General features: G+C 53.8%; 9 protein-coding genes across 9 annotated transcripts; 5 read left to right on the top strand and 4 right to left on the bottom strand.

Annotated features, from left to right (window-relative positions):
* Positions 1–38: 38 nt before the first annotated feature.
* On the top strand, positions 39–3,307 carry CAOG_08455 (hypothetical protein). Its single transcript, XM_011271725.1, has one exon. It carries the CDS (start codon positions 104–106, stop codon positions 2,969–2,971), a length of 2,868 nt encoding a protein of 955 aa, XP_011270027.1. The 5' UTR covers positions 39–103; the 3' UTR covers positions 2,972–3,307.
* Positions 3,270–4,560, top strand: CAOG_08456 (50S ribosomal protein L34e). Its single transcript, XM_011271726.1, has 3 exons — positions 3,270–3,285; positions 4,023–4,290; positions 4,408–4,560. Exons 2-3 carry the CDS (start codon positions 4,028–4,030, stop codon positions 4,478–4,480), a joined length of 336 nt encoding a protein of 111 aa, XP_011270028.1. The 5' UTR covers positions 3,270–3,285; positions 4,023–4,027; the 3' UTR covers positions 4,481–4,560.
* Positions 4,561–4,767: 207 nt separating this feature from the next.
* On the top strand, positions 4,768–8,344 carry CAOG_00949 (hypothetical protein). The gene is made up of 5 exons (XM_004365763.2): positions 4,768–5,574; positions 5,740–6,478; positions 6,691–7,364; positions 7,484–7,926; positions 8,023–8,344. Exons 1-5 carry the CDS (start codon positions 4,819–4,821, stop codon positions 8,219–8,221), a joined length of 2,811 nt encoding a protein of 936 aa, XP_004365820.2. The 5' UTR covers positions 4,768–4,818; the 3' UTR covers positions 8,222–8,344.
* On the bottom strand, positions 8,264–12,130 carry CAOG_00950 (transmembrane GTPase Marf). The gene is made up of 3 exons (XM_004365764.2): positions 12,087–12,130; positions 10,582–11,443; positions 8,264–10,418 (listed from the first exon to the last, which is right to left on the bottom strand). Exons 2-3 carry the CDS (start codon positions 11,350–11,352, stop codon positions 8,523–8,525), a joined length of 2,667 nt encoding a protein of 888 aa, XP_004365821.1. The 5' UTR covers positions 11,353–11,443; positions 12,087–12,130; the 3' UTR covers positions 8,264–8,522.
* A 63-nt stretch (positions 12,131–12,193) lies between these two features.
* Positions 12,194–13,974, top strand: CAOG_00951 (hypothetical protein). Its single transcript, XM_004365765.2, has 3 exons — positions 12,194–13,127; positions 13,220–13,653; positions 13,762–13,974. The coding sequence occupies exons 1-3, from the start codon at positions 12,287–12,289 to the stop codon at positions 13,861–13,863; spliced, it is 1,377 nt and encodes a 458-aa protein (XP_004365822.1). The 5' UTR covers positions 12,194–12,286; the 3' UTR covers positions 13,864–13,974.
* Positions 13,943–15,002, bottom strand: CAOG_00952 (hypothetical protein). Its single transcript, XM_004365766.2, has 3 exons — positions 14,858–15,002; positions 14,532–14,668; positions 13,943–14,366 (listed from the first exon to the last, which is right to left on the bottom strand). The coding sequence occupies exons 1-3, from the start codon at positions 14,979–14,981 to the stop codon at positions 13,995–13,997; spliced, it is 633 nt and encodes a 210-aa protein (XP_004365823.1). The 5' UTR covers positions 14,982–15,002; the 3' UTR covers positions 13,943–13,994.
* Positions 15,003–15,104: 102 nt separating this feature from the next.
* On the bottom strand, positions 15,105–18,821 carry CAOG_00953 (hypothetical protein). The gene is made up of 6 exons (XM_004365767.2): positions 16,455–18,821; positions 16,246–16,324; positions 16,039–16,159; positions 15,844–15,959; positions 15,625–15,753; positions 15,105–15,550 (listed from the first exon to the last, which is right to left on the bottom strand). Exons 1-6 carry the CDS (start codon positions 18,671–18,673, stop codon positions 15,491–15,493), a joined length of 2,724 nt encoding a protein of 907 aa, XP_004365824.1. The 5' UTR covers positions 18,674–18,821; the 3' UTR covers positions 15,105–15,490.
* Positions 18,822–19,274: 453 nt separating this feature from the next.
* Positions 19,275–21,687, bottom strand: CAOG_00954 (hypothetical protein). The gene is made up of 8 exons (XM_004365768.2): positions 21,646–21,687; positions 20,873–21,005; positions 20,622–20,749; positions 20,439–20,519; positions 20,255–20,309; positions 20,051–20,129; positions 19,700–19,929; positions 19,275–19,582 (listed from the first exon to the last, which is right to left on the bottom strand). Exons 2-8 carry the CDS (start codon positions 20,986–20,988, stop codon positions 19,486–19,488), a joined length of 786 nt encoding a protein of 261 aa, XP_004365825.1. The 5' UTR covers positions 20,989–21,005; positions 21,646–21,687; the 3' UTR covers positions 19,275–19,485.
* Positions 21,225–25,233, top strand: CAOG_00955 (protein kinase C). The gene is made up of 4 exons (XM_004365769.2): positions 21,225–21,353; positions 22,400–22,521; positions 22,634–22,723; positions 22,973–25,233. Exons 1-4 carry the CDS (start codon positions 21,283–21,285, stop codon positions 24,808–24,810), a joined length of 2,121 nt encoding a protein of 706 aa, XP_004365826.1. The 5' UTR covers positions 21,225–21,282; the 3' UTR covers positions 24,811–25,233.
* Positions 25,234–25,632: the final 399 nt, after the last annotated feature.

Below are 25,632 nucleotides of genomic sequence, written 5' to 3' on the forward strand. Positions count from 1 at the left end.
CATTTGTTTTAGGCAATATCAGTCACTCTGCTAAGAATCTGAGCACTGTTCTCGACTTTGATCAGTCTTTCGTCGTCTGTCTGTCGCGTCACTCAATTCGCTGATGTCGCTGAGCCGTGTGCGCCTCTGCATTGGCGGTCTGCCGGCGAGCGGCGCGCTGTCAACACGCGACCTGGACTTTGTTGCTGCAATCCCATCTCCAGCAGCCATCCGAGCAATCCTGCTGCAGGCCTCGCAACAGCAGCAGCAGTCTCAGTCGGGATCCAGCAAGAAGGAGGATGGCAGAGCGACTGAGAACGACTCGGACTACGAGTCCGACACCGATGATCATGCCGATGCCGATGCCGATGATGCTGCTGAGAGCGGTGATGACGGTATCGAGGCAGACCAGGCTGAGGACGACGACGACGAGTCAAAGCCTCGTGTCGCACTGACTGCCAAGCAGCTCGTGCTCGTGCCGCTGACCTCGCCGCAACTACCGCCAGCCGCAAGCCACGCCCATGGCAATCATCATCATCAACACCAGTCTGCTGTTGCAGGGGCCGGCGTGCGGGTCGCGTCGTCAATGGTCCGTGTCGCAGACGCCCAGCTCGTGTGTGCCAATCTCGTCCCTGCAGCGACTCTGAAGAGCAATCCTGATGCTACGCAGTTGCGTGCGCAAGCGCTCTCTCAGATGGGCAGTGGTCCTCGCAAGTTGGAGGCCCTGAATCCGTGGACTTGTGGTGCTCACGTCGCAGAGGGAATGCTCACTGACAAGACTTCCGTAGTACTGAGCACCGTTGTGCCAGATGATGATGCAGCAGTGGTGGATTCAGCAGCAAGCGCAACGAATGTGCCATTTCATAGCAACTTCCATCAGCTGGATCAGTTCCTCTTGCTGGCTTTGTTTGCCCGATCGCAGTGCCTGGAACATGGCACAAAGGCGCCAAACGTTGCCCTGCTCCACGGACCTCATGGAACGGGCAAGTCAGTGTACCTCCAAAACGCGGCAGCTTCTGCTGGTGCAAGCTTTCTCAAAGTCCGAGCATCCGATTTGTTCATTTCGCACCCCGGTGCGGTCGAACGTGGCTTCGAGCGCTGGATGGTCCTCGCCCAGAAGCTGCGGCCCTGCGTGCTTGCCATAGAGGACGCCGATGTCATGTTTCCGCAAGAGCCTGCTGGCTCCAGCACAAGTGACAGTCTCGGTGGTCATCGTGACGGAATACAGGACGAGAACGATGCGGACGCGGACGATAGCGCGAGCGATCTGTCCAATGCCGATCGCGACATGCGCCTTGTCTACTGCGCAATGAGCTTGTTTGATGCTGCTGCTGCTGCTGCAGCAGCAGCGAGTCACACCTCACCACAGGGGATGACTGATGACTTTGGCGTGGCAATAGTCTTGGTCACGTCTCGTGGCGCTACTTCCATCCACCCGCTCATCCGCAGCCGCTGTGATGCAGAAGTTTCCATTCCGCTCCCGGCAGCAGGCTTTCGGTTGCAACTGACTTCTCACTTGTATCACAACCTCGTGTCGCGCCTACCATGGCCATCGCCACCACCGGCGGTCGTCCCCGCCACTCAAGAGCACGACCTCGTGTCATACCTCGTCGATGCCTGTCAAGGATTTTCCGGAGGCGATCTCATGCATCTATTTGCTCAAGTGGAACTGGAGGCTATTTGCCATGCCGCCTGCTGCCCTGACGAATCCTCGCCATCCGTCTCCCAAACCCTCTCTAAAGCAGCGTTCGCCCCGCATGTGACCGCAGCGCGCAATCGACTCACTGCGTTAGCCTCGCGGACTGCACACTCGGATGCTGTGAGCACAGCAGTGCGATGGGACGACATTGGTGGCCTGGACTTGGTCAAGGCGCGCCTCAAAGAAGCGGTGGAAGGTGTGTACAAGCACGCACGGCATTATGCGCGGCTCGGGATCTCCCCGGTGCGAGGAGTGCTGCTGTTCGGGCCGCCTGGGACTGGCAAGACCTTGCTCGCCCGCGCCGTGGCGACCGAATCGCACGCCAACTTTCTGTCCGTGTCGGTGCCTGATTTGGTGAAAGGGCACGTTGGTGAATCGGAGCGAACGCTGCGTCGCGTATTTGCTCGGGCCGTGCGGCTTGCTCCCTGCGTTGTATTTATCGACGAGATTGATGCCTTGTTTGGCACGGTGCTGGATGCGCAAGCCACGCAGGACGCCAACGCAGCAGCGCCTCAGCATGGGTTTCAATTCCCACCGCGAACTGCCACCATCCCCAATTCCAATTCCACTGCGGCGTCGAGTCTCGAGGCTGCGAAACCGGGTATGCGCTTCAACTTTGCTCCTCGCCAACCGCGCGAGGGCACTTCTACCCTCTCACCGGCCAACACGATCAAGCCACTCGCTCGTGTTTCGGCTGCTATCGCACCCACACCCTCCTTTGACCGGCCTGCCTTGTCCCTGACAAGTGCATTGCCTGTCGTGTCGTCGGAAATGGTGGTCAATCCGTCCGACTTGTCGTCGGCGACCGCTGGCCATTCGACCAGTGCGAAGCTGCTCGCCCAGCTGCTCGCATCCATTGACGCAGCCTCTAAGATTGACGGCATCATCATCCTTGCAGCTACCAATCGCCCGCACGTGCTCGACAAGAGCTTGCTGCGTTCCAACCGGCTCGAATCGCATCTGTTTGTCCCTCCGCCGACCGCCCCAGAACGCGAGAGCATTTTGCGCGTCCGCTTGTTCCCAGGCTTGGACAGAGCACCTTTGGCAGACGCATCCGTGGACCTCAACTGGTTGCAGCAAGTGACGGAAGGTTTTACTGGAGCCGATTTGGCGAATCTTGTCCGCGAAGCAGGTGTTGCTGCCATTCATCGGTTTTCGACCTCGTCGGCGCTTATAAGTGCCATGTCGCTGCAGATTGGTCGCGGAGACTTTGAGCAAGCACTGCTCAGGGTGAGTCCCAGCACAAACGCTGGTCAGCTGAACGCGCTGAAAAATTGGGTTCATTCGCTGTAGATCTCTGCCCGTCGTTGGGGGTATCCATTCATTGGATTCACCCTTGTTCTACCATGTTATTCGCCTTGTCTGGCAAAAGGCTGAAGAGGCGGGGCATTCAGAATTGGTGGTTGGTGCAAGAATTGCAAATTTGACCTTTGCGACTCTTTGGTCCCCTCGACCACAGCCCCACGACACGACAGCTCTGCCTTGTACTCAATTTTGTCTCGTCCATGCAAAGTGTGCTGTATGAACATCCTGCACCGGGCTGTGTCAAATTTTATTCAACTATTGCACGACCTATTTGGTTGATCGCTCTCTCTTCTTTCTCAATAGTAAGTCGCCATTGATCCAAAGCTCGGCCATTCGGTGCCGTTTTCTCCTGAACGCCCCAGGCGTCGTACGGCCTTCGCTCGGCCGCCATAGTCGTCAACCGTCGTGCAGCATCGCCTGGTGGGGCTACGGCAGGGGTTGGAAATGTGTGCTGGGCTGGGGAGTTGGTTGGGCAGAGCATTGAACGAAAGCAAAGCTTTTTGCCAACTCCTGTCGCGCCCCTTTCGGCCCCCGCTTAGATCGCCATCCGCTCGCCTCTCGCGCTCGTAGCCCTGCCAATCCGATAGAGAACTGTCCACTTTATCGGATTTCGTCGTGAGGAGACGGAATGGAGGCCGTTTGGGCGCGGCAGTGAGCGGTGCAAACGGGGCGAGTCGAAGTGTTTGGAGCCAATGCAAAACCCATTTGGCTCCAGCCCCCCTTTCGGCCCGGCGAGCAGCATCCTCGCCCTCATCTGCTCGCTTTCCGTTTGGATTGTGAAAGGACCAAGGACTCGAAAAAAACACCTCTTTGGTGTCTGGGGTTGAGGATGAGGTGCAGAGCCATTGACAGCTCGGTCGACCATTTTCCCCCCTCTTCTGTCTCGCCTCCCAGGCCCTACTCAATGCACTGGAGATGATGCCAACGTCACATACCTTCCATGTTGAGTGGAGCTGGTCTCTTCCACTCCAACACACTGAATCACAAGAGACTTGTTTTTCTCACTTTTTTTTTTTTTGCCTCTTCTTCTTCCCTGCAGCAGCAATGGCTCAGCGACTGACCTATCGCCGCCGCCACTCTTACAAGACCTCGTCGAACCTCGTTCGCGTGGTCAAGACCCCTGGTGGCGTCCTCCGGTACATTTACCAAAAGAAGGCCGGCACCGTCCCCAAGTGCGGTGACTGCTCCCAGACCCTGATCGGTCTGCCCGCCCTCCGCCCTAAGGAGTGGGCTGGTGTCTCCAAGACCAAGAAGTCCGTCAACCGTGCTTATGGCGGCTCCCGCTGCGGCACCTGCGTCCGCGACCGGTATGTTGGGTTTTTTTTTTTCTTTTGCTTGTCGTCCTCGTTTCTTTAGCTCGCTGCTCGTGTTAAGCATGCCCAGTCTCATTTTTGATCTCTGTCTCTGCGTGTTTGCTCGTTTAGCATCCTCCGTGCTTTCCTCCTCGAGGAGCAGAAGATCGTCAAGCGCATGGTCAAGGCTGCCCCCAAGGCTTAAAAACAACACAAGTCTTGTCCCGCGTCTTGTCGTGCTTGTAGTCCTTTTATCCAAATGAATTTTATTTGGCTTTGATCCTGCTCGCAGTTTTGACTGGTCCAACAATAATCCACGACGTGTCTGCTTTTTGAAAGGGGGTGATTGTTTATTTGGATCGGAACGGAGCGAGAGTGCGCTCGACCGTCTCATCCCTCCTTCGTCCATGATTGTTGTACATTTGCATTTCATCATCCATTGCCGCATCAATACTTGACATTTACCAAATGGAGCGCAGTTAGTCTTCTTGTCCGTGTTTCGTTTTTCTATTGTGATTTTCATTCATTTCTGCTTCTTTCCAGATGGCAACAACGCGGCGGGAACCGACCACGCTGGTCACCGCGCAACCCGACGACACCATTACCTCTGTGCTGCAGCGCGTGCTGGAAGCCGAGAAGCAGTCGCGCGTCGCCCTTGCGCAGCAGCCAAACCGGATGGGAATGTGGCACTTGAACGAGGTGCCCCGCGAAGAGCCCTTTCCATTCCACATTGACGACCCCAATGACGCAGCAGACGACGAGGGCGACGACCGGGCGGATGGCGAGCAACAGGCGAATGATGCTGGCCGGGACGGCGAGCAGGAGGAGGGCATTGAGCGCGGCGCTGCTGAGCGCGGTGATGACGACGCGGAGGATGATGATGATGATGATGATGGTGCCGAGCTTGCCCGACGGCTCCACGCTGCGCTGTCGACCCTGCCGCCGAACGAGAGGCCGACGTTTGTGCTGACGGGAGACAGGAATGACCTGCCTGAAGCCATCCGGCGCTTCATTGGCCCCATCTCGGACGCGGATCGAGAGATGCTCCGGCGCCTTGAAGCCAGCCTGCCGCTGCCGAGGACGACAACGGCAACCGTGAATGCTGCCGCTGCCGCTCCTGCCCGCGACCCGCGCCTGCCACCCTTTGCTGCGGTCGCGCCGAGGCGACGCCGGGCCCAGGCTTCGGGCGTGCCGTCGCTCGTCCAGCTCGCTACCAGCGCCGTTGCTTTAGCTGTCCCACGCTACTATGACGAGCTGCAGTGGCTTCCGTCGTTGCGAGCAGTCGGTCTGCTGGCCCAGGTAAAGCTGCAAGAAAAAGAGTTGCATCGTCTCTGACGCAAAGAGTCAAGTAGGGGGGGTGTGGGAGGCGAATACCGTTGTTATCGTTTTGGCTGTTTTTTTGGTTTCCGAGTTTCTGGTCTTGGTTTCTGTCCCGCTCTGACTCTATGAGCCCTGAACTCCCAGATGCACCAAGACTCGTTCGAACACTGCCATCTTGCAGTGTACTTGTTCTCGCTTTGCACCAACTGGAGCTTCCTCGCCAATGTGACGCAAGTGAAGGCGCATCGACGCGTTTTAGCCAAATGCTTGCAGCATTTACGCGATGCAAACACATCTCGTCTTCGGTACACGGCTCGTGTAGAGTCGCTGCCTGAGATGCCCGCGGGCTTGCCGCGACTTCCGTTCGCACCGTGTGTCAGCGAGAGGGCGCCGCCAGGTTACATCCATTTCACCCTGGCCGAAGAGATTGGTGGGGCTGTGGCACGATGTGTCTCCAACTATGTGGGTTCTGTGGAGTCGGGCTCAACCTCCTTCGCGAGCTTAGAAGAAGCCAACCAGGCGCTCAATGTTGTGCGAGACATTGCTGCCGTGTTTGAAGACTTGCTGTGGAGCCCTGAAGCCGTGTTGGTCTTGAACCAAGCGCTCCGTTTGCTGGAGCTGATCTCCAAGCGATGCACAGACCCAGAGCACCCCGGACGGTTTGGATGCTCCACTCAGCAGCTCTTCCACATGCGCTATCGCTCTCGATACGAGCTTGAAATGCGGCTGGGCCGCTCGTACGAGCTGCACTGCCAGTTCCGCGAGAGTGCTGAAGCGTTCCAAAGCGCCGCAGAAACAGCACACGCTGCGCATCAAGAGGGCATCTTCATCTGCACAGCCTTGTTGACAAGTCGCTTGGCCACGCTCTATTTTGCGCTCAGCCGTAAGTCACCTTGGAGCGGGGTGGAATAAGACTCTTTGTGGCTGTGATTTCGTATCGTTTTTTCCCCTTTTGCATCGATCTTTGGCGTCTGACATCTTTTTTTTTTTCTTTTTTTCTTTTTTTTTTTTTCTTTTTTTTTTTTTCTTTTTTTTTTCTTTTTTTTTTTTCTTTTTTTTTTTTTCTTTTTTTTTCTTTTTTTGATCAACCAACAGGCTATCGTGATTCATTCCCCTTGTGTCTTCGCGCATTGCGAGAAGTGCAGGCCATTACTGGAGATCGATCGTTTGAGATCCTGCAAGATGAAGAAGAGCCTGCTGTCGAACAGACAGTGTTCTTGGAAGCCATCCCGCTGATAAAGAGGCCTGATGGCTCGGCAAATGTGATGCCACCTCGCCTTAGGAGTTCACAGAAACCCATCGCTCAAGTTGCTGCCGAAATTATTCACTCGGTGATTTCATCAGGCATGCTGATTGCGCCGACCGAGAATGAAATGCCCCAGCTGCAGCTCTCGCCAGTCGAGCTGATTGAAATTTTCCGGTACGCCTCGCGCATCCACGTTGCCAAGCGCCACTTTGGTCTTGCGCGCACGTACATTGAGAAGGCTCTCAAGATTGCCGATGCGCACTTTGCTCCATCCCATCCCATTGCTGCCACTGTCTTTGCGGACTTTGGCTATCTGCTTCTCAACATTGATGAGGTGGGCCAGGCTGTGGCAGTGCTCCGTCACTGCTTGTCATTGCAGCGACGAGTGTACGGCGATCAAAGTTTGCACGTTGCCGCTGCTGACCTGGAACTTGGATACAGCCTGTACGTGCAAAACTACACAAATGGCGCCTTTGCGTCTGCTGAACAGCACGTGTCACGGTCACTGGCCATTCGCAAACTTGTACGTGTTTCACTTGTCTGTGGTATTGCTGGCCTGCCTTTGGTCGCGTTGCGAAAACTCCCGCTGACTGACTTTGTATGTGGGGTGGGGGTGCCCTTTGTGTTTGTTCTTTGACTCAGATGCTGCCCACTGACCACGTTCTGCAAGCCTTTGCTCAGCGAGTGCTCGGCTTGATCAAGGAGGAGATGGGCATTGATGTGTCTGATGAATTCGAACCTGGCCGACGTCAGCTCTTGTTGGACGAGTCCAAGCAGCTGCAGACTGCTGGTCTCGGCTCTTGCCTCGAAGTTTTTGGCGAGGAGAGCCTCATCACGGCCAAGTATTACGGAAATCTCGGGCGCCTGTTCCAGACTTTGAAGCAACCCGCCGATTCGGAGATTATGCACCTGCAAGCGATTGCCATCAAAGAGCGTGTGATGGGTGTGAACGACTTTGAAGTCGCACTGTCCGTGGGGCATCTGGCGTCTCTCTACAACTACGATGTCGGCCTGTATGAGGCGGCAGAGGAGCTGTATTTGCGATCCATCTCAATTGGCATCCATCTTTACGGTGAAAGCTACAGGTACATTGGGCTACCATTTGTTGTTGCTTCCTTCTGTCGCGACCATTGCTGTTCTCTCATCTCAATTTGACGTTTGACTTTTTGGTATCTGACCAGCGGCTTGGAGTTCGACTACATGGGTCTCATCCATGTATACGAGCATCTTGGCAATGCAGAACGAGTAGCCTGGTACAATAACACGCTGGACAAGTGGGATCGCCTTCGGCTCGACAACCATCCCGCTCGCGCTGACGACTACGACCCCACGCTTGACCACGAGGATGACGATGCCTCATGGATCGACGAGGCAAGTTGACGAGTGCCTGCCAGTCAGTACAATGACGAAGGAAGGAGACTAGGGACCGCTTCTTTTTCGTTTTGTATTTGTTGTTAAAAAACAAAAAACACGCAATACACCACAATAATACAATCAAAAACAATAATACAATCGAAAACAAGGCCCGTCAGCCGTTCAAAAAGAAAGAGAAAAACAAACAAGAGGTAAAAGCGATTTGAAAAAATGCTTGTTGGCCACCAAATCAAAATATTCCAAAAGTTTCAAACGACAAGGCAGCGACTGGGGGTAAATTCAACGGGAAAAAAACCAGGCTGACGATTTACGCTTCCTCGTGTCCGCTGCTCGAAGACTGCTCGGCATCGATGAAGGTCTCTTGTGCATCCGCCAGGCCTTTGCGAATGGAAAGAGCCTCGTGGTGGAGAAGACCCGCTTTCGAAATGGCATCCTGCATCATGGCCACTTCGCGCTCAGCTCGCGCAATCTCGGCCGTCAAGGTTGCTTCGGTCTGACGCACAGCGTTGCGCAGCTCGTCGACGTAAAAGGACAGGCGGCTTTGGAGGGAGATGCTGACGGTGTGGCTGGTCTGGCGAACAGAACGGCGCAGCTCGGAGGCAGCGTGACGAGTAAACTGCTCCTTGAAGCGGCGTTCTTTCGCGCCATTCGTGTACAGGGCATACTCGTACAGATAAAGGCTGCCGAAAGCTGCGCCCGACAAGGCCGCCAGCTTCCAGACTCCCGGGCGGGTTACCAGTGTCGCAAGGATGGTCACCACCGCGTACGAGGACGGGGTGGACAAAACCAGGCCCACGCGATCAGCAAGCGTGAGCGCCGCCTCAGCGGTGACGCTTGAGGAGGCGACGGCATCCTGCGATGCCGATGCTGCCAACGCCAGCTCGGACGCGGAGCCCGCTGCTGCGTCGCCGTTGAACTGGGCGGTATGGACGCTCACATACGAGGCAGTCCGCGCGATGGTGCCCGCCGCAGGGGTGGGGGAACCTGACGCAAGGGCAGCAGCGCTGCGCATGTTTTGCTGGCGAGCGTTGGCAAAGCCGGAGGCAATCGAAAACTTGCTCGCAACAGCAGAGATGACCACAGAGAATGCAGGATAGAGGCGGGGACCGAGCAGCTTGGGTCCAACAGTGTGCCAGCCCAACGAAAACCGGAAGGCAATGTCCTCCTCAAAGTTATCAGAGAGCCCCTTGCAATCCAGGTTGAACTCGATGAGCGAACCGTTGGTGGAGATGGACTGCGTCTGGATGGCTTTCAGAATGGCCGGAATGACCACGTCGGCAGGAACAGCGAGCGACTCGAGTTCGGCGTCCTCGGCAGCCGAGGTCGTGGTGCCGTTGTTCAACGTCTCGAGCAAAGCTGACGCACCATTGGCAAGCATGCTGCTTGAACTTGCGTCGGGAACGACGAGGACGTTGGCCACAATGCGCTGCATCTCGGACTTGGTTTCATCAAACGCCATGATGAGACGGGCGGCGCACTTTTTGTTCAAGTCGCTGCCAAGATGGCCCTCAATGTGGTCGTTCAGCATTCGCTTGTACTGAAGGAGATGCTGTGGGCGGAATTGCGAATAGCTAAACTCGGCGACAATGTGAGGCAAAACGTGGTCAATCTCCTCGTTCATGGCGCGGGCCACCGAGGCACGGGATGTAGCCGCAAGACGATCAACCAGGGCGGAGCAGCACTTGAGGCTGCGCTCGCCCAGCTGTCGGATGCGCGCGGCGTTCTCCTTGCGTTCGTTGATTTCCTTGATGCGGCCCGAGATTTGTTCCTTGGACAAGGTCTCGGCTTTGCCAGCAATTTCGGCCAGCGAGTACGCAATGTCAAGGCCGCGCACGATGCGATGCTCAAACTTGGTCTTCATGGCCGACTTGCAGATGGTGCGCTCAAAGGCCTGCTCGAAGCGCCTAAACTCGTCGTAGCGATCGCGCACAGCCTGCGACTCTTTGAACCGGGTCCAGTTCTCGGTGGTGCGGTAAAGGAGGGTCTCCCGGGCAGACACAAAGAAGACGCGGTCTAGAATCTTGGAACGCGACACCACCTTGAGCTCGTCTGCCAAGAACTTGGACGCATACTCGAGGTGCTGCTCGCGAACCCGCTCGGGCGAGTCGTCAATCTCGTTATCACTCGCATCCCAGCGGTTGTTCAGAATGAACACGTTGGGCTTGGAGAGCTTTTCGTTGACCTTGAAGAAGAAGGCGCGCTCCTATGTATCGACCAATAAGTGCATGTCAAAAGACAAAAGAAGGCGAAACGGAAGAAAAACAAGGTGAATGCCAAGAAAGATATTTGTTTTTAAAAAAAAAAAAAAGGAGAAAGGAAAAAAGGGGGGGAAAGACAGAAAACACATCCACATGAAAAATACATACCGCCACTTTCAACGTGGCCTCGGCATTCGCCACGAGAACAAACACATCGGCGTCCATGCAGTAGTCGTCAATCCATTGGTTGATGTCGTTGGACAGATCGAGGCCGGGACTGTCAATCAGATCGACATCGTCTCCAAGAAGACGGCACTTGGTGGTGGGCCAAAAGACGCGAATTAGACCGCTCTGGTTGAGGGAGCCTTCAGGATGGAGAGCGTTGGCAAGCTGTAGAACGTTGGAAATCGGCTGCTGCTCGGACGAGAGCGAGTCGATAATGTAGGGCGTGTTAGCGTCGCTGCCCGACACGCTGACAAAGCAATTGGTGGTGTGGCCGATGCCCGACGGGAGAATGCGGTTGTACAACATGGCATTGACGACGGTGCTCTTGCCGTTGGACGTCTGGCCGACAAAGACCACCTTCATGTGATCGCGCTCGAACAGCTTGGAGATGCTGCTCACTTGCGACGAGAAGACGCCAATTTCCTTCTGTTCCTTCATGAAATCGTCCGCCTCAATGTGGGTGGCAGCGAGAAACGCGCTGCAGTCCGAGAGCAGCGTTCTGAGGCGGTCAAACAGGGCTGAAATCTGCAGCTTGCCGACGCGGAACTTGCGCAGAGGAGACGGTGCGCTCTGCGACTGCACCTCCTCGCGCAGCCTACGCGAGACGGGCGTATCGAGCGACTCTGCGCGTTGCAGCGACGACGCCGAGCCGCGCACTGGCGTTGCAGCAGCGTGTCCATTCGCGTGCTTTGCGCCGCCGTTCGTGCTCGCCATTTCCGTTGGTTTTGTGATTTTTTTGAAACAGAAGCAGCAACAAGCCTGTTGGGGTTTGGTGTTTCTTGAAAGTCTGTTTGAGCTTTGAAGACTGGCCGTAGGCAGAGAGACAAGAGAGAGAATGTGAGCGAGGACAGCCAAAGTGAAGCAACGGGGGGCGTCGAGTCGGACCACGCTTCTTTGGTGGGGGGGGGAGGTACGACAATGCAATTGAGGAAGCGAGTGTGACGATGAGCGAGAGAGAGAGAGAGAGAGGGAGAGAGGGAGAGGGAGAGAGAGTTGAAGTTGAGTGGCTGGACATGCGTCTCTCTCGTCGTTGCTCGTCGGTCGTCACTGTCGCTTTTGACGATGATGATGTTGTTGTTGTTGTTGATGATGATGTTTGATTGTTTGTTCATTCGTTTGCTTTGGTTTTGGTTTGTTCGCGATGGTCGAACAGCGAAACGCGGAAAAAACGAAAAGAAAAACGAGGAAAAAAACCGGGAAAAGAAAGCAGCGCGCCAAGACAGAAAAATAAAAGGCAGAGACAAGAAAATGATACTCTCGAAGTGCGACGTTTAGTTAGAACTCCGTATCCAAGAATGAAGCTAAAAGTGAAACAAAAAAGCCATTTTCTCATTGTTTGTCTGTCTCACACACACTCTCTCTCGCTCTCTCACTCTCTCTCGCCTTGTTAGCTCGCTGCATTCATTGATTTCAGGATTTTGAAGCATTTTGAAACATTTTGGTCTTACAATCGAAAGCAGCCGAAACACACAAAAAAAAAAAAAGAATGAAGAAAGAAAAGAAAAAGAGTGAACTTTTCTGATCTGGATTTCTCAGAAAAAACAGTCTCTAAACTGCTTTTTTTGACTGAATGAACGATTTTTCGATCATTGCTTCTCATTCTTTGTTTGTTTCTTCACTTTGAGTGTGAGTGTGAGTCGAACACGGAATGGCGTCTGAAAGCACTTCCGCTGGGCTTGCATTAGAACAGCCGCAGCCAGCCGATTCCATCACTACGACCACCACCACCACACCAACAACAACCTCATCATCATCATCATCATCATCGAGTGCTGGCGCTGGTGCTGGTGCTGGTACAACGTCATTGCGCGAGGACCTGCTCGACACCGCGACCAAGTTCCTGCGCAATCCAAAGGTGCAGCAGGCGCCAAAGGCCAAGCGGGTGGCCTTCCTCGAGCAGAAGGGACTCACTGCTGCCGAGATTGACGAGGCATTCCGGCGCGTTGGACCAGACGCTCCCCCCAGTCAGCCTGCAGCCGTCGGAAGTTCCATTCAGCCGGCTCAGCAGCAGCAGCACGCACAGCAGGCCATTGCGACCATCCACGGCCACCTGCAGCAGCAACAGCTGCCACCAATGGGATATGCTCCGCAGCCACAGCAGTACCCTGCTCAGCAGTATGCAGGGCAGTACGGACCGCCGCAGCAGTACTACAACCAGCAGCAGCAGCCGTTCATGATGATGCCCCCGCCGCCACCACCGCCGCATGAAGTTGCTCTGGCGCCGCTCGGGTGGAAGGACTATGCTGTAGCGTCTGCTGCGTTGGGTGCTGCTGGCTACGGCGTGTGGCGACTCACACGCCAGTTCATCACTCCGCACCTGCCTGAATGGCTGGTTCGACCCGACTCTGCTGCTGACGGAGCGACGACGGCAACAACCACTGAGACCAATGAAGACAATTCAGCCAACAGTAACAATAGCAATAACAGCAACTTCCGACAACACCTCGATTCCAGTCTCAACGAACTCAAGCAAAGCGTGGCTGCTACGGGTGAGCATTGAAAATGGAAAATCATGGAAGATTGTAGATTGTAGATTGTTGCTCAGAATCTCTCACTTTCGAGTTCCCTCGCATGCATGCAGTCTCCTCCGTTCGCGAACTCGCAGACGCACACAAGATGCAAGCCGACCAGAATGAAGTCGTGATGCAGTCACTGTCTTCTGATGTGGCTCTGCTGAAGTCCATGATTGCCAGCCCGACATTCGGCGCTTCGTCCGCTGCCTCCCAAGATGCCGCACTTGCAGAACTGCGGTCGGAATTGGCCTCACTCAAGGGCCTCTTGTTGAACCGCAAACAATTCCCCAGCACGCCCAGCGGAAGCAGCACTGGGTTTGCTGCCGCTGGCGCAGCAAGTCCGACCCCTGGCACTCCTTCCTCGTCCTCGGCTTCGCTTCCAGCCTGGCAGCGCTCTTATATGGTCAAACGACCCACCCCGCCTGTCGATTCTCCCAAGAACGATGGCACGGTGGAAACTACTCGTGATGAAATTGCCTCTGCCTCTGCGCCCACAACAACTGTGCGTCCATGTTCTTGTTGTTTGATTCGAGAAGACTGGGAGGCGGGGGGGGGGAGAGAAGTGCTCTTGACTGACTGACTCTTTTCTTCTCCTTGACCTCGATGATAGACTCCTGCAACGGTGGAGAATGGCACAGTGCTCGAGACCAGCGCAAACGACCTTCCGGCTCGTGAAGACTCACCCACACCCGTCGAGCAACAGCCGCAGTAATTCTCGTTGTGTACATTTACATTCATCTACCACAAAAATATATTCATCTGAGCTGAATCAAACGAGACAAAGAGCCGGAAGTGAAAAACAAAACTTGTATTATTCGAAAACAACTTTTTTCTGTGCAGCTACTAAACGTCAAACTCCTCGGGTTCTTCTTCCGCTTTCCGCTTTCGAGAGAGGCTGTCCTCCAACTGCGCTGTGGATTGAGAGCCTGCTGGCTCCGTGTCCATTGCGTCTGCGAGAGGCGCACCTGGCATCATAACGCCTGGCATTGCTACTCGAATTGCTGGCATAGGAACGCCGACACCGACAACGCCGAGAATTGGTGGTAGTGGGGCTTGCAGTTCTGCGCTTGGTAGCGGTGCGGCGAGTGTGGGGTCGACCTGGTAATTGACGTTTGAAAGCGTGTACTTTTCTGGTGGTAATCGGAGTCCGTGTACGTGGTCTCTGATTGTCGGAAGTTGAAACTGGTTGCGCTGTGCAGCGAGCTCTGCTAAGAACTGCCAATCACAAACAAACAAACAAACAGAACGACGGGAGATTTGGAGTGAGATTCGAGTGGTTCGAAACCGATCCTACACTTTGGTGCAAACGCAACGGATCTTTCAAGTAGTCTTGTGATGTCGTTTTGCTTGCTTTGCTTGTTCGTTTTTTGTTTGATTTACCTCGCGTGGTGGCGGAGTGACAAACCCAGTGCTCACAACGGTCGACGCAGCCAACCGAACGTCGTCTACGTTAATCCGATCCCGACTTGCGTGCGCTGCGTAGCGCTTTGCCTCGTCATTGACTGAGGCCACATATCCTAACAGCAGTACCAAGCAATGCAATGCAATGAGTACATGGACGACAGACCGCCCCCAAAGACCCCAACCACCATCCAAGAGCACTACTGGGGCTTTCGATGCAAAACCCAGCGATCTCCGCTTTGGCTTTGCTCCGTCTCGCTGCTGCTGCTGCTGCTGCTGCTGCTGCTGCTGCTGCTGCTGCTTACGATGCATGAACTCGAGTAGCTGTTGGATGACGCGCTCGTCGTACTGCTCGGCACCCATCGCGCGGAGAATGTCGCGCATCGAGCGAACGGCCTTGGGCAGGTACCGCTCGTTCTCCTTGACCATTTTGCTTGTGTTTGGCTGATGATGAAGAAGTGAGCCAAACAAGTGCTGATACAAAGTAAAGGAACAATAACAATAATAGTAGTAATAATAATTATAATAATAATCATAACAGAGTGAAAAATGCTGATCAGCAAGAGTAGCGAGAACAATGGAAGTTTGTTGCTTTATTGCAAGAAGGTTTCTGCAGTTGATGTGATTCTGTGTGCAAGCAACGTTTCAATGCAAGCAATCTTCGGCAGACATGCAGTATGCTCTGTATTGCATCATCGATGACGTGCAACATGGCTGGCCGAAGACTGAAAGAATCCGCCTGAGAAACAGACCATGAAAGTTCGCTGAGCCGCTCTCTCGCGATTGAGAGCTTCAACATGGGCGCCTCAGCAGCTTGCAGACGCTTGTGCAGTACAAAAAAGCGCGATGCGGCTTGGGTGCTATTTGCCGTGCATCTGAGCCGCGATGTGCTTGTTTGGCAATGGCTGGTCGTCGTCGCGCACTGCCTGCTTTTCAGTTCAACCCTCTTCGCTTGCCATTGCAGACACGCTTGCCCCGGGTTCAAGAGTGTTGGTGCCCTGTCAGACATGCTTAAAAGTCAGCAGATGTATCATGCATGCTGTGTGGTTGGCAGAAGTGCTGCAATCCGTACCGAAACAGTGTCAAGTGCCCTCGTCATTGCTCGAATCTTGTTTGAGGTGCCTTGTACGACTACGTGGCCATGCCGCAACAGTGCAGCTGGAGAGCATTCGACAGCTTCCAAGCAGGGCACCAGTAAATCCTGCCAAGCCAGAACAACAACCAACAAAACATCCCTGAGATTGATCAACTTGTTGGTCGCTTCAGAATCCAACGCGCACACACCCCTTACCTCAACGTTGCTTGAATCGCGGTGCGTAACACGAAGGATGTTCATTTTATTGGCAAGGTTTTCGAGAAACCGTCCGGTCATTTCGCCAATCAATTGGAAAGCGGACGCATCACACCCTACAAACAATACAATGCAAGTCAGCGTCTCTGCGGCCTCGCGAATCAAACACGCAAGTGCACAATACTAGCTGCGTACCATCCAGCCCTGTATGCGCCAAAAGTACCGCTACCGATCGGTCGAGCAGGTTGGAAATCAGCGACGCGTCCAAACGATCCACAGCCACCGACTGCTTGGGCAGTGTGAAGTTCCAAGTGGCCTAATACCAAGAGAATGATAATGAGACACTTGAGTTTTGAAACTCTGCCAATTGAGTACACTGTACAAGTTGGACCAAGGTCTTACCACATCTGGATTCACCCGTTGTTTGATGGATTGCAGTGCAACAGCGTTCGCCCATACGGGTGACCGCGTCCATATGTCGCTGTGAGAGAGAGAGAGAGAGAGAGAGTTTGAGTGCGTGTGTGTAAGTTTGAGTGTGATGGTAGAACAACGTTCAATTTTTACGGACAAAACCACCATTTGCCCAAAGACAACCACGAACAAACTCATACCTGCTCAGCTGGTATGAATACGATGATGAAAGTGGCTGCGTTGGTGTGGCAAGCGCAGGGTGGTACAACCAAGGAAGGGCAAGCTGCTCCGAGTACGCGTCCGGGAAGATCCGCTTTCCAACGCACTCGAGTTGCTCGGCATCAAACACGAGCTCTGTCTGCCTTGGAGCGGCGGCGACGTGTGGGCCCTCACCAAGACCAGGATCATCATCGGAAGCGCTCAGCACGTTTGGTACAATAGTGTCAAGCGAGCCAAGAATCGGACAGGCCACTTTCGCTGCAGCTTGAGGCAGTACGGTCAAATCCAGCGTTTCGTGCGTCGATACTGGAATGGCTGGCAAGATGACAGCCTGGTCACTGAACCTTGGCTGCGCGTCTTGTTCGGCGCTCCCTGCTCGAAACAGGGAGCCAGCAGCAACGCCGTACTCGTTCGCTACTGGCGAAATGTACCCGACGAGCGGCGTGGGATAATAGCTCAGGGCGGTTGGACGGATGGCGAAAGGCTCTCTGTCGGCAGCGAGCCTTGGATCAGGTGTACTGCTGGACGCCGCGCCGTTCGCACTGTCGCTCCGTGCCAGCCAGCGCAGGGCTCGTGTGCGCAGCAGAGAATTCCGCAAGAACCGCCGGTGAGCATGGAACGTGTCTGGTTGAGCAGTATCGCGCGCTCGAATGGTCAGCTCTTGTCGCAGTGTCTGCAGCACGGATGGGAGCGGCTGTGGGGGCGGAGGTGGAAGTGGCGGGGCAGGTATGCAGACTGCTGGATCGGCACCTGTTTGGTTGGCGTTGACTTCAACGTCCGAAGCATCTTCCGAGCGGCTCGATTGTGCGGCTTGAAATGCTGCTAGAACTTTGTGGCGCAGTTGGGCTTCTTTGGCTTGCAAGGCTAGACTCTTGCGCCGAATGGAAACGGGCACTGGCACGGTGACCCAATCGGCAAACAATCGATCTGTGATTGCCTCCAAGGCGTCCGCATGAGCACAAAAGACATTGTCGTCCTCTGTGTTGTACGCCCGGCAATTGGCATAGATCAGGCGAATGTCAGCCTCGAAAGGGGCCCGCTCGAGATACTGCTGGCTTGAAAGCTTGCGCTGAATGAGCGAAAAATCCATCGGATGAACAATCTCGTCGTAGTAGCCGGGTGCATCGCGTTTCGAGACGCGTGTTAGAAACGGATAGGCGTGGTCTCGATTGTTGCGCAAAGTCAGCACAATGTGCTCGCATTGGGTGTTGAACATTTCCAAATAGTCGCTTTCATCCCGCGCTGTCTGTAGTCGTTTGACTTCCGTGTCGCTGTCATTGCCGTCGATGATGGTATTGCTGTTGTTGTTGGTGGTGGTGCCGTGGGCTGGACCAGTCTGACTCGTGCCGTCAAAGTAGGACGTGACGTTCGGGAGAGTACCAGCGTCGATTTCATGCTGCCGGACTGGTCTTCGGCGTAACTCGTCCATTTCGAGTTCAGCGTCCTCGCCAAGATCATCGAGAAGGATGAACACGTCCTGCAGTTCAACCAGCGCTTGGTAGCGCCCAGCCGTCTGCGCATCGAACGCGGACAGCCGCTGGACAAACTCACCGTCGCTCACGGCGGTATCGAACTGTGTCGGTACTGTAGCTCTGCCTCGCTTGGTAGTGTTCTGCTGTTGTTGCGCAGCTTGGCGCAGTACTTCGGATGCTCGTGCTGCTCGCTCGTGGTCGTCGTCGTGGCGTCGGCGAGGAATCGCATCGTCAATCCGATGCTGATACAGGATGGAGCGAATCCGCAGGGCAAAAATGACTGGGTCCAGAGAAAGCGCAATCAATGCGTGAAGGATGGACTCGAGCACGGTCAGATCGGCCATGGGCATGACCTCGGCAGTGACTGCGTAAGCAGCGACGAATTCGTCGGTGAGCGATCCAGTCCAAACCAGCGCAAACAGCTCCTCGCGGGACAGTCCAGACAGTGAGTCGAGCATGATACTCGGTCCTCGTGAAACTGGCATTTCGACCTCGAGGGCAGCAGAGTCGGGTTTGGGTCGCACGTCGACTGGTCGCGTCAAGACGGCGCGAAGCTGGGGCTGCAGCAGCACGGGCATCGCCAGCAACGCCTGCCAGTGCGCCTGGGACTGGAGCGCAAACACCAACGCTTGGAACGCTGGTCCGTCCAGCAGGCGGGCCCACTCGCCAGCGCGCTGCATTCGGAGCGCGAGCTCGTACACGGCCTCGTCATGATCCGAGTCGCACATGAGTCGATTGGGTTTCGTGTCTCCCCGCGGTGTTGCCCTGTTCAGCTGGGATGGGTTGCGTGTTCAGTGAGTTGTAGTTTTGGAGGTGTCGGACTCGGTGAGGAGGCGATGAGGAGACGGTCGATTGAATTTTGCGCCAAACTGGCAACAAAAAACGACTGCTCTTGTTCGAGCAGCCGAGTCCTTGAGATGGGATTTGTATTCGAGAGTCGCTGTATTCCAATAGTGTGTAAAATATTAATATCTAATAGAAATTAGAGCAGACGAGCGAGTCAGGTGGTTTTCAACCTTCGAAATGGCGTGTTGAAATTCTGTTGGAATGCGTGCATGGTAGCGGGTGGTGAATTGCGTGAGAATTCGAGTAGGTGAAGACAGACATGTAGTGTGTACATCATTGCGTTGTTTCAAGTCTTTGATTGAACTTTCATCGCCCAATCCTGATGAAATGGCTACCTCAAGTGCTCTTCAGACAAACACAGTTGCGGACGCCGTTTGCGCAAATCTCAATCGAAATTTTTACTTTGCAAATGCGCTCGTTTCACGCCAGATCACACGATACAAACACAAAAACACACTTCAGCATACAAATACACTGATAGTGCCAGATGTCCGAGGCCACAGAGCTGAGAACTGACCTCAGAAAGTCCCTTCCAGACAAACTGTGATTTTCGTCTACAAATCAATCCTTGAACGCCCATTGTTGACTGAATACATCACATCATGGTGCTCATTGTATTGCATAGATCCGGCCAGCTGCATTGCTTGCTGATGATCTCAACAAATCCACTCGGAAAACCAAAAACAAAACAACATCAATGGCTGGGCTTTTTGCCCAACAGCATGAATAGCGGCCACGTCAAGTCCACTTCAACGTCAGTCGTCGAAGAGGTAGCATACGCTCGAAGCAGACTATCAACGTGAAGAGGAACACATGAGCACGACCGAACAAATGAACTACACAAAGTAACACAATGCGCAACACGCTACTACTGGAGCACTGCAATCGCAGATATAAACGACACTCACTCTGCTTTGACCGCAATGAGCGGGTCGGGGAGGGTTGGGTTTTGTTTCAGGTAGGTATGGTACCCGGACCAGGACGAAAGGTAGCCAAGAATTCCTTCCAACGAATATCTGAGCACAATGGCTCCGTCCCACCGTGCCCGGTCTTCATACGGAAGCTTGACATCGGCGTACTCGTTGTCGAGCCAAAAGCGTCTGTCGGACCAGTACGGCTTCAAAGTACCAGAGTAAAACTACCAAGCAGGACGAATCACCACCGCGCATTTCACGGTGAGTCGATGTTACTCTCCCATCAGTACCACTGTCGGCACTTGACAGTTTGGCCTGTTGTTGAGTCGCGGACAGGTACAATACCTGCTGAATCACTTTGTTCGCCTCCTGGTTGGCAAGCTTGCAGTTGCCGTAGCCAATCACTGCCAGAGTACCACCTGGTCTGAGAGTGTAAAATCAAACCACACAAACACAAGACAGTCACTGAGCATGCTCCCTCCCCATACATCATGGCACAGTTTCCTCCAAAGCCAAATGTTCGCAAAACGACAGAATTCCCGTCCGTACTTGAGCACACGATCGACTTCCGCGTAAAACTTGGGCAAATCAAACCAATGCATTGCTGACAAGTACAAATCAAACACGATTTCTCAAGGTGAGTTTTTTTTTTGTTTCCCCCCCCCCCCAAATCAGATCGCTAAAACCGAAGTTGGGTTGTGTGTGGACACAATTTGGATCGCTGTTTTGTTACCTTGAGCCACAGTGACAACATCCGCCGTGTTTGTCTGGGCAGGGATGGCATCGGCAGATCCGACAGTGTAGTTGATATTCGCTGCATGCCAGTGAACGATAAAATTTCACAACCATGATTCGTTGAGAGTGAGTCAGAGAGAGCGGGGGTCAAGCGGTCATCGATTTTTTCAATGCGTTTTACGAGCAGCGGCCGCCGACTTGATCTGCTCTTCGCTGACATCGAACGCCAGCACTTGCTGAAAGTGCGACGCGAGCATGCTTGTCAGCTGCCCAGATCCGCAAGCCACATCGATTGCGAATCCCGGCTTTCTGCCAAAGACGAGATCAGAGATTGAGCGACCCAAAGAACAGCGTTTTCTTCGAGCTCAAAGTGTGTCCACACCCAAAGGAGATGACGCCCCGTGCGCAGATCAAGCTTCAACAAAGACGTACTGCGTTCCCATGAACTCTAAAAGCTCGTGGTACAGGGCGGCAGGGTAGACGGGGCGGAAGGCGGCGTACTTGGATGTGACTGCCACGCCCTGAAACAAGTGGGAGTAGCTTGCCATCCTTGTCAGAAAGAAGACTGGGGTGCGCAAGGTAATGCATCATCATCATTAATATAGTAGGGGTTTGTTTCGACCAACGGCAACAACAAGCAACGAGTGGCGCGTTGAGGTGTTTGGGTTGAGACAAAAAAAAAATAGTCCCAACATTGAATTTTGACAACAGACAATCAAACGGTAGAACTGCTGTACCAGCATTTCGTCAATGTCAAACACCCGTCAAGATCCACCATTATCACCTAGAACCCCGCCCCCCAACTCCACTCTTACTTCCTTTTGACCGCGGGCGATCAAAAAATGGCAGACGAGGCGACTCCCGCTGGTGGCCACCCACCGAACTTTGTCTCGATCAAAGCACAATACAACGGGTAAAGCAGGAACACAGCAGGCCGCGCTTCTTCCACTGTCGAAGGCTCTTGCTTTGTGCAGTTACATCATGTGGTGCCAGCCGCCCTCCAAACGTTGCACACTGCGACTTGTGGCACAGCAGCGGGGAAAAAAAGAAGCGAGTCGTTGGAAACAAGGGCTTTTTTTTTTTTTTTTTTTTTCGGTTTTGATGGTTTTTTTTTGTTGTTTTGTTGGTGTCCGCTTGCGGTCGTGGTCAGGGGCCCCTTTCCAAGCGCACTGTCGTTTCATGCGCGCATCGACAAAACCACCCACCGTCCAGCAGAGACCGTGAAACGAGCAAAGTGACGGACGCAGATTTCAAAACTGGATCTTCCACTTTAATTCAAAAAAAAAAAAAAAGAAGCAAAACACTTCTCTCACAAGGCGTGAATTGGTTGGCAACCCTCGAGCCAGACGCGACGAGCAGACCAGGGCATGGATAGCGTCCCTAGTGATGTGTTTGTCTGGGTCGTGGGCTGCACGGCAACGACGGCCGCCAGAGCGGTGGGATTTTGTCAGTTCAATCTCGACTCACAAAAAAGGGGCGTTGAACCCAAAAAAAAAAACCGAAAAAAAAAAAACCAAACACCGTCACAGTGTTGACTTTGGGCTTTGGGACAGAGTTGAGGGTCATTCTGAAGCCAAGCGAATGCACCCACAGCACTGTCTGCTTCCCAGCTTTCTCCCTTTGAGCTCTCGCCGTTAACAAAACCAACAAAACCAACAAACCGAAAAACCAAAACAAGAACACACAATTCAAGTTTTTTTTTTTTTTTTTTTTCGCTTTGTTCCATTTTTCTGCTTCGTTGAGCACTGTGGCGGGGGGGGGGTAGTGGCGAGGTCAACACACACACACACACGACCGACTTTAAGCACACACCCTTGAGAATAAAATTGCAGGACACTGATGGACTCGAGAGATGGTCTGCGGAACCAACTTGAACAAGCGCGCTTACTCATCTCTGCACGCGCTCCCACTCGCTCACTGTCTACTCTGCTGTCTGCGTGCTTGGTGGATGCAACGTAGGGATGTGCGTCGATTTGCCGTTGACTCGGACACGTCCAGTTTCCAGCAGTTGTGCTCCAAGCTCCGCAGCGTCTACAACATGACCAACGAAGAGCTCGTTGTCAAGTGGATTGATGAAGAAGGTAATTTCAAAAAAAAAAAAAAAAAAAAAAAAAAAAAAGAGCTGCTTGTTGCCAGCGCTCATATCTCACCGCTCTTTGCGGGGTTTTTGGCACCCCACCGTGATCTCTGTAGGCGACCCTTGCACCATGTCCACCGATCTTGAACTTTGGGAAGCCCTGCGCCTGTTCAAGACCAACAAGGACCAAGTTTTCCGTATCATTGGTGAGCCATATTCTCCCCCCCCAATCACATCACGCCCTCACTCCCCTGTGTGTGAAGGGTGTTTTTTGTCTCGACTGTTCGTCGATGCGACGGTAGCGCTTGTGGCGGTGAGGGCAAGTGCAAAATAGTCGCATTTGTTCTTCCAATATTCAGCATCAACATCCACAACCACCAACGCTTGTCATTCACTCGTTCTCCACTTTGCCCCCCTCCCCCTTCCCCTGACTCCTCTCCCTTCTCCTCATACAGTCACTGCAACAATGTCAAGAACACTATCCATCAAAAACTCGTTCAAGCGCAAGCCAGCAGAGGCAGCAAAGCCATCGGTGCAAATCCTCGAACCCAACAACCTGCACAATCCGGCGGCCAGTCCCATGAAGCGGACGGATACCATCAACCGCGTGGGCGGCATTCGACGCGTCAAGGTGCATAAGGTGAATGGACACAGCTTCCGTGCGACCCACTTCCACCAGCCCACCATTTGCACCCACTGCCGAGGCGTCATTTGGGGCTTGCTGAAGCAGGGCTATCAGTGCTCGACTTGCCGCGTTGTCATCCACAAGCGCTGCCACAAATTCATTGTCACCAAGTGTCTCGCCATCGACAAGAGCGGCGGCGACAACGACAGCGTGGCTCTGGCGCCCAGCGCCCCGCTCTCGCACACGTTCAAGGACCACAATTACATGTCCCCGACGTTCTGCGCGCACTGCGGCTCCCTGTTGGTGGGGCTGTTCCGCCAGGGCAAGAAATGCGGCGGCTGCGGCATCAACATTCACCGGCGATGCGAAAAGCGGGTGCACGCAGAGTGCAACCCCAACCGAAAGATTGCCAAGAAGGGCGCGCCGATGCCCATTGGTGGCGCTTCTCAAGTGCCGGCCCTGCAATCGGGCTCGCACTCGTCATCGCCGGCATCGCCTGCAGGCCACAGTCGTCCGGGCAGCGCACACAGCGACGGCTCCGACCCTTCCAACCGACTGAGCACGATTAGCACTGGCACGTTCGTCTACAATGGCATCATGAAGAATGCAACCACGATTGACCGCGATCCATCGCGTCACCACTCGAGCATTGACGAGTACAACCTCATCAAGGTGCTTGGTCGTGGCAGCTACGCCAAGGTCATGCTCGCGGAGCGCAAGAACAACCACGACGGCACCCTCTATGCGATCAAGATTATCAAAAAGGAGCGCATCATGCAGGACGAAGACATTGACTGGGTGCGGACGGAGAAGCACGTCTTCCAGAATGCTGATCACCCCTTCCTCGTTCGGATGTACGAATGCTTCCAGACCGAGGCCCGCCTGTTCTTTGTCATGGAGTATGTAAATGGCGGTGATCTCATGTTCCACATGCAACGCGAGCGACGGCTGCCAGAGGCGTCTGCTCGGTTTTACGCTGCTGAAATTGCGCTCGCGCTCCACTTTTTGCACGGACGAGGGATTATCTACCGCGATCTCAAGCTTGATAACGTTTTGCTCTTGGCGGACGGACACATTAAACTTGCCGACTACGGCATGTGCAAGGAGGGTGTCCACTACGGCCAGTCGACCAACACGTTCTGCGGCACGCCAAACTACATTGCGCCAGAGGTCCTCAAGGAGATGGACTATGGCCACTCGGTCGACTGGTGGGCGCTTGGCATTCTGCTGTTTGAAATGATGGTGGGCCGATCCCCCTTCGAGGCCAAGTCTGAGGACGAGCTCTTCGAGGCCATCCTCGAGGACGAGGTTTTCATTCCGACGACACTGTCGCGCGACGCCAGCGCTGTCATCAAGGCCTTCCTTGTCAAGGACCCGGCCAACCGTCTCGGGTGCAAGGCAGAAAACAGCATTGCCGACATTCAAAAGCACGTCTTCTTCTCCCCGCTCGACTGGACGCGCTTGACAGACCGCACCCTGCCCCCTCCTTTCAAGCCAGAGGTTGGCACGGCCATGGATACGAGTAACTTTGATGCCGAATTCACTGCCGAGAAGGTGGCCCTCACGCCCGACGACCCATCCTCCCTCGACAATGTCGACCAAGGAGAGTTTGAAGGTTTCTCGTACATTAACATGTCTCTCATGGGCGACGAAGAGCGGGAGGCATGATGCAGCCACGACAACTAAGCCTTACTATGCTTGTTATGTGAGCTTTATTGTCTGGTTGCTTTCGTTTGATTTTTCCATTCCCGTGTCCGATCTCTTCGGTTGGCTCTCTTCTCCTGTCCCCTCTTCCAAGTATTTTTGACTCAACATTTGCTTGTGTTGTACTTGATTCAGTGCCTTTTGGATTTCTCTTGCACGATCCACTTGCGTATTTTATTTTGTTTTGTTTTTTTTGGTTGTTTTTTCGCGTTTTTTTCTTCTTTTCCCTTCGGTGTTTCCCTTCCCCCTCCTCCCCCCCCAAATTGTTTGTTACCACCCTTATATCTTCCATTGTACTACTGTTGTGCTTTGATGGGTTGTCCTGGCATCGCCCCACGCAATACACTGAGCGAATACTTTTAACGCTTTTGGCTGCTAAAACTCTAACGCGACACACTGTGATCGACTGATCTTCCAAAAGCTGTTTTCGGCTCTCTTAAGGCTTTGAAAATGTGAATGAGAATTGAGTGGAAGACCAAGGGCCCAAAATCACAATAAATCTGTTACGAACTAGGCTCAGCCTAGTTAGGCTTCCCCTCATTCTTCACTATATTCTTAGTACACGATACTTCCGCATTCTATTCTAGCATACTTTAGTAGTGATACGGGTTATGTTCCGGGTAAGGTCGTAACAAAATCACAATGGTTTTTGAATGGCTTTTTGGTACTAGGGGTGATGCGCCCGAATCGGCACACAAATGTGCGCTGGCATGGGTTTGGAGTGCATCACTTCATGTTGTACTAGAAACAACTCCCGAAAAAATCGATTATCAAATGAAGCCATTC

This window comes from Capsaspora owczarzaki, assembly GCF_000151315.2.
Source record: "Capsaspora owczarzaki ATCC 30864 unplaced genomic scaffold supercont2.1, whole genome shotgun sequence".
NCBI lineage: Eukaryota > Filasterea > Ministeriida > Capsasporidae > Capsaspora > Capsaspora owczarzaki.